This window comes from Lepidochelys kempii, chromosome 3 (assembly GCF_965140285.1).
Source record: "Lepidochelys kempii isolate rLepKem1 chromosome 3, rLepKem1.hap1, whole genome shotgun sequence".
In the NCBI taxonomy this organism is placed as follows: Eukaryota; Metazoa; Chordata; order Testudines; family Cheloniidae; genus Lepidochelys; species Lepidochelys kempii.
This window is the reverse complement of record NC_136382.1, coordinates 111038973-111051376: the sequence shown is the minus strand read 5'-3', so window position 1 is coordinate 111051376 and position 12404 is coordinate 111038973. Positions and strand designations below refer to the sequence as shown.

Genomic DNA, 12404 nt, shown 5'->3' with positions numbered 1-12404 from the left:
TGTTTTCATAAATGTACCTTGAAGCCTGAAATACTATCCCACGGGAATAGTTTTTAAAATGTGGTTCATTTCCGAGCTGAGGAATATCAAAGCAATCTTGTGTTAAAAATTAATTTTATTTCAAATGAAATGTATAATATGTATCCAGATTAGAAGGGAGAAGAGTGATCATTCTCTACCACAAAACTCAAAAGAATGACATACCTTTTCTCAATGTTACTGCAATATACTCCTTTTATTTATTATTGTCTCAGAGGAAGAATGTTACAATGTAGTGTTTTAAGTAGCTTTTACTTGGCAGAAGAGTAGAGGACATAGCTTGCATACAAACACAGGCGGAAAAACAATTTTATACATAACCTTTCACAGACAGAACAAAAAAGCCACCAAATTGACTACTGAGACCTTTTGAATTCAGGGAATTTTTTAAAAGGATTTCTTACATTGATATGATGTGGCCTGGTAAAAACAAAATACCTTGCAGAGAACAGAGCATAAAGCTATTTTCAATACTACTCATGAAGATTGGGTCTGAGGTAGAAAGGCGGTCATGGCTTTTCCTCTTCTGTAAAACTATTTTCCTTCTCAAAATAACTCTACTACAAATATATTTTTTCATAGATGAAGGAATCCTATAATAGCCAGTCTCTCCCCATCCCACCTTGACAATTCCTCCATTTCCCCCATCCAAAAAGAATAATACTTATAATTTATACAGCACTTTTAATCTTCAAAGCACTTTACAGACACTAGCTAATTAAGCCTCAACACCTCTGAGAGGTAGGTAAGTATTATCATCCCATTTTACAGATGGGGACAACTGAGGCAGAATGGTTAAATTCCTTGTCCACAGCTTCATATGGAATCCGCACCAGAGTCTGGTGTAGAACCTGTGCTCAGACCATGCCTTAAGCATATACTGGTGAGTGAAAATTATGAATGTAGGACATTCTGGTAGGCACCACCTCAGTGAAGATAATTAGGTATTAACAAATCCTGATGTTTTAACTGCGTAACTTCTAGAATGAATACCAATAGAACTATCCAATTTGTAGCTTTTCAAGACCATTCCGAGATTTTCCTTCAACAACATTATTTTAGGATATGATTTTGTTTCCTCTCATTGTATCTGAAAATTGATTATTGCATGCCATTTACCAATCAAATATGTGTTCTGAAATTAAAACAAGTGTCCATGCAACACTGTAAACTCAACAGTGAAGGCAGAAGAACCCATCACCTGATTGCTAATTTGAATATTTGTATTGTAAATCAGTGACACAATCTTCCCAAAATTATCCCTACCTTAAGCACATAAATAAATGAACAACAAATGAGCCTTTCAACAATAAAGAGCAAGACTGAATGAAAACGTCCAGGGGCCCTGAACTGGTTTAAAGAAAATGTTCCAGCCCTGATATTATTGGAGAGGGCTTCTTAATTGATTAGACATTTCCAAAAGGAATACAAAACATGTGTGTACATTCAGATCTTATGTATAAGATCCCTGGTAACTGGTCTTTACTTTGCAAATTGGAGAATCAAGGCTTTAAAAAAATGTTTGGCACAACTTGGAACAACAAAGCTCTGTCTCTGCGGGGAAAATAAAATTGCATTTAGTTAGAGAGATCCTATTAAAACAACTTAAAATATTGTTAAGTCTTTATGTAGCTATCTCCTGATTTTTGAGTTGAAATAAATCTTAAAAACAAAAAAACAAAACTTATCAAACATAAAATCTTGAAATGCCCTTTTGGTGCATAGCATTTATTACTGTAGTTTTAAAAGAGGGTCTACAATTGTTAAATGGAGCTTAGCCTTCACACATTGCCACTATGATTTTTTTGTTAAATAATAATTGTGCAAGTTATGTGAACTTGTTATTTTGCCAATCTTGGAGACAACGGAAGGGTCTTCAGAAATCTATCTGGTTAGATGGCTGACACAAGTATAAATAACCTGTACAGAACAGTGAGGGTGTCAGAAAATAAATGTTTTTGCAATGGAAATGCAAAGAACTGAAAGGAATGTATAAATGTAACATTTTGCTCCGAACTCTATGCAGTTCTCTTTACTGTTATTAAAAAGAATGTATATAAAGCCCCCGCCCCCTTTCCCAATGCTATATATTTATACAAATCAATGACAAATGTATAATCATTTCCAAATACTCTGCTATTCATTAATTTACAGTTGCATAGAAAGGGAAGAAGGAGGAAAAAAAGAACATATTATAAAAACACAACTTCCTCATCTTTGGGTATTCAGTGTTTTACTATTTCAAGTAGAACACACAATCAAGCTGAACAGCATGTTCCAAGGTCCCATGCAGTCTTCTGACTAAGCAGAACTTGTGATTGGCATTTGTAGGAAAGGGCCATACTGCAGGTCAGGAAGTGTTGGTTGCCTTCGAAATGAATACTTCACATTGCCTATAGTGATGAGAAATAATGTCACAACAATATTTACATACATAGTCCTCTATGCAGTGTCCTGAACACCCATGACAGAATGCAAATACGAAATTTTGAGGCAATTTAAAATAAATGGGGTATTCCAAGTGTGACAGTGCCCCCCATAAGGCTTTTTGGAAATATGCTTATGAATGTATATATGACATAACTGGAATATGTGTTATGCTACATATGCCATGTAACATATCTATGTAAAGATTATGATCTACTGAATATATTCATCCTATTTGTATGCATGTGCCATTGTTGCATTTGAAGTTATGAATATTGGCTGTATACTTGTTTGATTTTAAATAACCTTAGTAAGGCATTTGGTCAGCTTCTTTAGAAAGGAATTGGCAAGTTAAGTGCCCAATCAAGAAGCATTTAATGAACAACGGATGTTGGAAGGCCCCAATCCACATAAGAAGTCTTTCTGGAGACATTCAAGATACCATGTGGGCAATGGCTGCTGCCTGTAAAAACGGAGTCATGCATGGACATGTGACTTGCCCAGGTGACTCCAAAACTCCATCTTGGAGCTGGACTTTGAATAGTAGAGAGGAGGGTGTCTTCTCCCACAAGAGAAAGTCTATTTAAGCCCATGGGAGACCCCTCCATTTTGTCTTCAGCTGGCTAAAGAGATAGCCTCTCCACCCCCAAGGATACCTGAAAGAAACTGGAACAAAGGACAGTAACTACAGGGGGTGTGCTGGACCCAGACTAGAAGGAGACTAGTCTGTAAAAGGAAGCTTACTGGAATTCCTCTGAGGGTGGGGTTTTATCTGCGTTCAGTTTTCTTAGATATAGACTTGCGTGTTCTATTTTATTTTGCTTGGTAATTCACTTTGTTCTGTCTGTTACTACTTGGAACCACTTACATCCTACTTTCTGTATTTAATAAAATCACTTATTAATTAACTCAGAATATGTATTAATATCTGGGAGGGGGTGCAAACAGCTGTGCATATCTCTCTATCAGTGTTATAGAGGGCGAACAATTTATGAGTTTACCCTGTATAAACTTTATACAGGGTCAAACGGATTTATTTGGGGTTTGGACCTCATTGGGAGTTGGGCATCTGAGTGTTAAAGACAGGAACACTTTCAGTTTAAGCCTACAGCTGTTAGGGGATGTGGTTCAGACCTGGGTCTGGGTTTGCAGCAGGCTAGCGGGTCTGGCTCAAACCAGGCAGGGCACTGAAGTCCCAAGCTGGCAGGGCAGGAAAGCAGGGGCAGAAGTAGTCTTGGCACATCAGTTGGCAGCCCCAAGGGGGTTTCTGTGATCCAACCCGTCACACCAAGTATTAGACTTATAGGCGCTGGATTCAGCAAAACACTTTAGTCCTTGCTTAACTATAAGCACATGCTAAAAATAAGCCTTTTAAAGTGCTTTGTGCTAAACGCTTTAACAATTTTAAAAGGGCCACAGAAAACTTGTATTACAACCATAGATGATAATGCTTAGCATTTATACAGGGAAGTGCCTTGCCCAAGCCTCAGAGTGAGTCAGTGGCAGAGCTGGAATTAATACACAGCTTCTAGCTTCATGCTCAATCCACTAGGCCGGGATACTTGCTTCCAAGCTCTGGAGCCAGGCTGCTTCCTGTACTCAGGGAATAGCACCCCTTCTCCAATGGGTGTGGAAATTGCGGAGTGACAGATTGGCAGTCTGGCCATCTTCTTACCACACTGTATCTCTACAAAAACTGGGGGTGTGGAACTTTCATCAGAGAACTCATGGGGCATGTCTGAAGTCCTCTGAGAGCCTGTTAAAAAGTAAGGTTCTTCTCTGGAAAACAATGCAAGTTAAACTAAGGGTTGGGGGTGGGAGGGATAAATTAAAGGGACTGCAGCCCCAAGTTATTTAGTCATTGACTGTAAGTCACAATTTAATTTATCCCCTTCAGAAATGATCATAATTTGGGAGAAGCCATGAAAATTAGACTATTTCTGTTATTTATAGACATATGGCATTACTTTCTCATATAATTAGTGTATATATTTACAGCTATTTTTGTTATTTATGTTTCTGCAATTTATAACAGAAGTTACTGAAGTTTTATTAGCAGACATTCCATCCAAGAAAAAAAGTGCCATCTGTTTTTGAATGACCTTTTTTGACTTACTGATACAAAAAATCAGTAGCATTTAAATCAAACTAGTTTGCTTTGTTTTTGTCAGCTGAATGCGTATACCTGAAAGCCAATAATTTGTTATAAAACCAAAGGAGCTCTTCTGCCTGTATTATATTAACACTACGGAAAAAGTGCACCATGCAACATGTACCATACCTGTGGTCTGCCAGCGAGACTTGCTGTAAATACACCAAAAAAAAAAAAAAAAAAAAAAGTTAAAATGCAAACGTACAGAATAGTACGAGAGTTAAATATTATTGTATTCAGAGAATATTTGCAACACAAGGAGAGGAAAATTTCATATGTGAACTTCATAAAATGTAAAAGCTGAATGGTGCTTTGAGGGCCAAGGCATAATTTTCTTAGCATCATAATTACTCTAATTTATCACATCATTGTAAACACTGAGCATGTGATTTGCTGACAGTTAACACTTTGTGTCTTATATATCTATACAATATTTAAGATTGCTGCATTTCAGTACTGTGAATGATAAATGTGGGTCATTCTCGAGAAATCTGGATTCAGTTAAGAGTAATAATATAAATATTATAAATATTGTGTTAACTATGTGGATAGCTCATTATAAGTGCAACCATAACAACAACAACTGATGATCATCCCTTAGGAATCAAAGACTATATGGACTTGTACACTAACTTCCTTAGGGTTACACTAAAGGACCAGGTCCCAGTAATGCTCTCCCTGTTAAGTTCCACTATAATTTTTTCCAATTGATTTTCTTTGGATACATTTTAACAGAAGAGGTCAGTGCTGTATTTAGCAAAATTTACAAAGCATATTAACAAAGGTGAGTGGAAGACCCAACAACTTAGGAGCAAGAGTAAAGGTCAGGATGTGGGAGGAAAGAAGCACACAAACACACAGGAATCTGTGAAATATCCTTGGCAAATATATAGTGAGCTATATTCCACAGCTAACTCCAGGTATTTACTTCATTAAAATGAATGCGTTTCAGGAAGTCTTTTAGAAATTGCTAGAGAACAAACAGCCAAAATGAGAAAGGAGGGGGTGGGGCAAAAATCTCAGGCAGTGATGTTTTCACAAAAGAACTGTTTAGCATCACGTTATGAAGGTTTCAGAGTAACAGCCGTGTTAGTCTGTATTCGCAAAAAGAAAAGGAATACTTGTGGCACCTTAGAGACTAACCAATTTATTTGAGCATGAGCTTTCGTGAGCTACAGCTCACTTCATCGGATGCATACTGTGGAAACTGCAGAAGACATCATATACACAGAGACCATGAAACAATACCTCCTCCCACCCCACTCTCCTGCTGGTAATAGCTTATCTAAAGTGATCATCAAGTTGGGCCATTTCCAGCACAAATCCAGGTCTGCTCGGCAGCTCTCCAACACCACTTTCTACAAGCCATTACCCTATGATCCCACTGAGAGTTACCAAAAGCAACTACAGCATTTGCTCAAGAAACTTCCTGAAAAAGCACAAGATCAAATCTGCACAGACACACCCCTGGAACCCCGACCTGGGATATTCTGTCTACTACTCAAGATCCATAAACATGGAAATCCTGGGCGCCCCATCATCTCAGGCATTGGCACCCTGACAGCAGGATTGTCTGGCTATGTAGACTCCCTCCTCAGGCCCTACGCTACCAGCACTCCCAGCTACCTTCGAGACACCACAGACTTCCTGAGGAAACTACAATCCATCGGTGGATCTTCCTGATAACACCATCTTGGCCACAATGGATATAGAAGCCCTCTACACCAACATTCCACACAAAGATGGACTACAAGCCTTGGATTTATGCTGGAAATGGCCCACCTTGATTATCATGCACATTGTAAGGAGAGTGGTCAGTTTGGATGAGCTGTTACCAGCAGGAGAGTGAGTTTTTGTGTGTGTGTTTTTTCGAAAAAAAAAAAAAGGAGGGGGGGTTGAGAAAACCTGTATTTGTGCTGGAAATGGCCCACCTTGATTTTCATACACATTGTGAGGAGAGAGAGTGGTCACTTTGGATAAGCTATTACCAGCAGGAGAGTGAGTTTGTGTGTGTGGTTTTTGGAGGGAGGAGAGAGGGTGAGAAAACCTGGATTTGTGCTGGAAATGGCCCACTTTGATTATCATACACATTTTAAAGAGAGTGGTCACTTTGGATGGGCTATTACCAGCAGGAGAGTGAGTTTGTGTGTGTGTGTGGGGGGGGGGGGGGGCAGAGGGTGAGAAAACCTGGATTTGTGCTGGAAATGGCCCAACTTGATGATCACTTTAGATAAGCTATTACCAGCAGGAGAGTGGGGTGGGAGGAGGTATTGTTTCATGGTTTCTGTGTATATAATGTCTTCTGCAGTTTTCACAGTATGCATCCGACGAAGTGAGCTGTAGCTCACGAAAGCTCATGCTCAAATAAATTGGTTAGTCTCTAAGGTACCACAAGTACTCCTTTTCTTTTTACGTTATGAAGGTTACAGGTCAGAGATTAATAAGTCAGTGTCATTAAAACCTCTAGCTACCCCTTTGTCTGTAACAAATTGGAACAGATTGTGTTCACCAACTTCCCCTCTTTGGTACATGTTAGTAAACACAAGACAGAGGTTGTGACTAAACTACACCCTTTTCGGTCTCTATGTATTTATCTATTTTAAAGATACCCGTCTATCACGGATGTATGTACAGGCCTGTGCTCCTGTGTAAGACATCAGTGTACTAGTACAGAGCACATTTCATACCAAAGTGGGCATTTCACAAAACTAGACAGCCAATAAAAACAGAATGCTTTGCCAAGAGTGAGGATAGTCCAGTGCTTATGGCCCTAGCCTCGGACTTGGGAGACCTCAGTTCAATTCCCTGATCTGCCACAGACTTCCTGGTGATCTTGTGCTAGTCACTTAGGCTCTCTGTGCCTCAGCTCCATATTTGTAAAATTGGGATAATAGCACTTTCCTATCTCACAGAGGTTTTGTGAAAATAAATGCTATATCTATACTAGAGAGCTTGCAGCAGCACAACTGTACCTGTGCCAACGGGTGAGGCAGCAGTGGAAATGTAGGCACCTAGGGGACTTTAACAGTGTAAATTTAGGCACCATGGGATTTTAGGAACATCTAGGTTTAGGCAGTAGCTTAGCAGGGGTTTTGAGCATATCAAAGTGTCTAGACTTTGCATCTAGGCACCTAAAGTGAGAGTTAGGCCCCAAATCCTGTGGTTCTGGGCCTAAGTGCTCCCAGTTCTCAGGAAAGTGGTGGCACTGAGCAACTTCTAGGAGATGCTCAGTACCTCATAGAAGCAGACGTGCTGGCAGTTAGTGTAGAAGGTATTTAATACCCCACATTACTGAAAAGATGGGATTGCTGAAGCATCGTGTACATTCAGTCTACATAAGCAATGTAGATTCAACTTTGTAAAGCACAAAGGACTTCCAGCTGGGCTAGTGACAGACTATTACACGGCTCCCATTAATTACAGCAGCTTGGGGCATCTGGAGGAACTCAATTCTTGTTTGCTGCAATAAACAGTAGTGGACACGGTCTATATACCTTTATGAAATGGTTATTAAAGAAGTATGTTACCTGACATTCTATTTGTCATAAAAAGTCCTTTAACTTGATTATATGAATTATAATTATATGAAACCTGATCCAGGAGACAAAAGAAAAAAAATGGTAGTAGAATACACAACAGAACCTCTTCCCACCCTCTAAAAAACGAAAAACCTGGATATTTTTATCCGCTTTCAGCAGCAGAGAGCCTCTCTTTCCCAGAGGGAAAAACAGTTACCTATCTCTCGTAACTGTTGTTCTTCGAGATGAGTTGCTCATGTTGATTCCATTCTAGGTGCGTGCATGCCCATGTGCACAGTCATCAGAATTTTCTGCCTTAGCGGTATCCATAGGGTTGGCCAGAGTGCCCTCTGGAGTGCCACACTCATGTGTCAGTATATCAGGTGCTGCTGGCCCTTTGCCCTCTCAGTTCCTTCTTGCCAGCAACTCTGACAGAGGGGCCGCAGGGTCAGTAATGGCATACCAGTCTCCCGGATCCAGGGAGGAGATGATGGAGGCCAGGGAAACCATGCGGAACTTCAACTTCTTGAGATGTTTGTTGAGTCTCCACAGGACCAGAATGGATCTTAGGAAATAGTGGAAGTAGAATCCTTTCATCCTCATTTCCCAAGGGACCTCCTCCATTGCCCCCAGCTGGAGAAGGTTGTTAACCTCCTGAACAAGGAGTTGCTTGTGAGAAGGGTCCCTGAAGAGGGATGGGGAAGGAGGGCGGGGGGGGGGGGGGTTGGCGGCCCAGAATTGCAGGGTGTATCCTAGACATACAATTTCTAGCACCCAATGGTCCAAGGTGACCCACAACCAGGCCAAACAGTAGGAACGAAGACGGTTGAGGAAAGGATGAGGTGGATCTGGGGAGTTGACTCTCGAGCGCACCCTCAAAATGAACACTTCTTGCCCCTGTGATGTTTCGCCAGGCCGGGTTGCGCAGGTGAACGGGAGGAGGAAGGGCAGCGACGACTAAAACTCGTGTCCCAAGGCCATGGCGGCGGCCGGAACTACTTCCTTGCCAGCTGAGGTGTATGCAGATCCAGCGAGTTGAGGGTGGCCCGAGTGTCCTTTAGTCCGTTCAGCCTTGCATCTGTCTGCTCTGCAAAGAGTCCAATCCCATCAAACAGGAGATCCTGGATTGAGGAGACTGGAACTGTGCCTCATGACCACCGCTGAGGTGACCACCCGAACAAGGTCCTTTACCCTTGGTCCTTCTTGCTTGGTGCCTGGTCATGCTTTTTTTACTTCTTTTTGGGCACTGGCTAAGGGGAACAGTGCCAGGTACAGCCCGGTGCTGAAGGTGCACTATGAACCGAGGCAGATGTACTGGGAGTGAGGCCAGGTGGAGAGCAGCCTCTATGAGGAGAGCTCTCAAACGGATGTTGCGCTCTTTGTGTGTCTTGGGACAAAAGTTCGTACAGATATGACACTTTTCTTTTACATGCGATTCTCCCAAGCACTTCAAAGAGCTGCCTTGGGGGTCATAACAGGCACAGACCTGTTACAGTCAGTGCAGGGCTTAAAACCCGGAGACCAGGGCATTCCCTGCCTGGGGCAAAGTCCCTGCCGGGACCCTAACTTACTAATTACAGTGCTTAACTGGTAAGTCACTAACTAACTACAGTAAACAAAACTATTTACAACTCTAATACACAGAGTGAAAAAGAAACTGCTGACCACTTGGCAAGGCAAGGGAGAGAGGTGCTCTGACCAACCACCCTGGGTGGTAAGAAAGAACTGAAAGGGCATAGGGCCGGTGGTGCCTGATATACTGAAGCATGAGTGCGGCACTCCAGAGGGCGCCATAGCTGACCCTTGCAGATACCACTAAGGCAAAAATCTCTGACAAATGTGCATGGGGGCACGCACACACCTAGAATGGAATCGACATGAGCAAACACTTGAAGAGGAATTCTTATTTTTCATAGTTAATTTTCCCCCTTTTTTTCCCTGGGGAAAAAAAACAAAACAATGTTTTCCTGACTACAGAAAAAGGTCAAAAGCATCTTATCTGTTGAGGATAACTGACTCTTATCATTGTCCCATGGACCAGTTAATGTCATTGCAAAATACAAAGCTTTCCCAACACATTCTATTTTGGATTGTAAGATTTCACTAGAGAAGGACTTCACTGAGGGACTGTATTTCCATTAGATTTTTTTTTTTTGAAATTGCAGCTATCATGAGTTTGCTCCCAGGCTCCTTACTGATTCTAACTCAGGGAAATTACATATTAAAAACTGGCTGTACTCGAACATTACACTCTTACAAAATGACAGACTCTATCTGTTATTAACTCACTCTACAATAGTGCCTCATCTCACGTCACACATGCTGAAATACTCAGCGACAACAAGTTGAGTTAAGGAATAATAACAATACATGTACTGCTACTAAATATATTATTTAGGGCTGTCGATTAATCATAGTTAACTCACACGATTAACTAAAAAAATTGTGATTAAAAAAATTAATCGCAATTAATCACAGTTTTAATCGCACTGTTAAACAGAATACCAACTGAAATTTATTAAATATTTGTGATTTTCTACATTTTCAAATATATTGATTTCAATTACAATACAGAATACAAAGTGTACAGTGATCACCTTATATTATTTTTATTACAAATATTTGCACTGTAAAAATGATAAAAGAAATAGTATTTTTCAATTCAGCTCATCAAGTACTGTAGTGCAATCTCTATCATGAAAGTGCAACTTACAAATGTAGATTTTTTTTTTTTTGGTTACATAACTTTGTAAACAAAACAGTGTAAAACTTTAGAGCCTACAAGCCCACTCAGTCCTACTTCTTGTTCAGCCAAATCGCTAAGACAAACAAGTTTGTTTACATTTACAAGAGATAATGTTGCCCGCTTCTTATTTATGTCACCTGAAAGTGAGAACAGGCTTTCGCATGGCACTTTTGTAGCTGGCATTGCAAGGTATTTACGTGCTAGATATGCTAAACATTCATATGCCTTTCATGCTTCAGCCACCATTCTAGAGGACATGCTTCTATGGTGATGATGCTCGTTAAAAAAAAATAATGCATCAGTTAAATTTGTGACTGAACTCCTTTGGGGAGGAGAACTGTATGTTCCCGCATTCTGCCATATATTTCATGTTATAGCAGTCGCAGATGATGACCCAGTGCATGTTGGTCATTTTAAGACCACTTTCACTGCAGATTTGACAAAAAGCAAAGAAGGTACCAATGTGAGATTTCTAAAGATAGCTACAGCACTCAACCCAAGATTTAAAAATCTGAAGTGCCTTCCAAAATCTGAGAGGGACGAGCTGTGGAGCATGCTTTCAGAAGTCCTAAAAGAGAAACACACCGATGCAGAAACTACAGAACCTCAAACACCAAAAGAGAAAATCAACCTTCTGTTGGTGGCATCTGACTCAGATGATAAAAATGAACATGTGTCAGTCTGCACTGCTTTGGATCATTATCAAGCAGATCTCATCATTAGCATGGACGCATGTCCTCTGGAATGGTGGTTGAAGCATGTAGGGACATATGAATCTTTACTGCATCTGGTATGTAAATATCTTGTAACACTAGCTAATACAGTGCAATGGGAATGCCTGTTTTCACTTTCAGGTGACATTGTAAACAAGAAGTGGGCAACATTATCTCCTGCAAATGTAAACAAACTTGTTTGTCTGAGCGATTGGCTGTACAAGAAGTAGGACTGAGTGGACTTACAGGCTCTAAATTTTTACACAGTTTTATTTTTGAATACAGTTTTTTCTGTACATAATTCTACATTTGTAATTTCAATGCTCATGATAACGAGATTTCACTACAGTACTTGTATTAGCTGAATTGAAAAATACCTTCTTTTGGTTTTTACAGTGCAAATATTTGTAATAAAAACAAATATAAAGCGAGTGCTGTACACTTTGTATTCTGTGTTGTAACTGAAATAAATATATTTGAATATGTAGGAAACATTGAAAAACCTTGAAATAAATGGTATGAATCAATCAATAAATCAATTGAACAGGTTATGATTAATAGACAGTTTCTCAACAGAACAGCAAATAAGCCATTACACTTCACCCATTGCTGTCATTAGTGGCTGTAAGAGACAACGCAACTCATCAAATGTGCACACAGCATCCATACACTTTTATCATAAGTAGAACTCATCATCCAACATTTATAGCAGAAGTTACTCTGGAAAATGCACTGAATAATACACATTAGATGTGTTTCAACATTAAATTACCTGCCCTCTTGATCTGACCCCTTCCCCTGCAAACTAA

General features: G+C 40.1%; 1 protein-coding gene across 7 annotated transcripts in view; it reads right to left on the bottom strand.

Annotated features, from left to right (window-relative positions):
• Positions 1-216: 216 nt before the first annotated feature.
• The window catches only part of UTRN (utrophin), a 587274-nt gene continuing 575086 nt past the window's right edge, over positions 217-12404 (bottom strand). For 6 of the 7 annotated variants that reach the window (XM_073337527.2, XM_073337525.2, XM_073337526.2 and 3 more), the window contains one exon: positions 217-2432. In XM_073337527.2, the coding sequence (XP_073193628.2) occupies positions 2341-2432 (92 nt within the window). In that variant the 3' untranslated portion in view covers positions 217-2340. Of the gene's footprint in view, positions 2433-4747; positions 4771-12404 lie in introns of all 7 variants that reach the window. The other variant, XM_073337528.2, reaches the window with a different exon arrangement.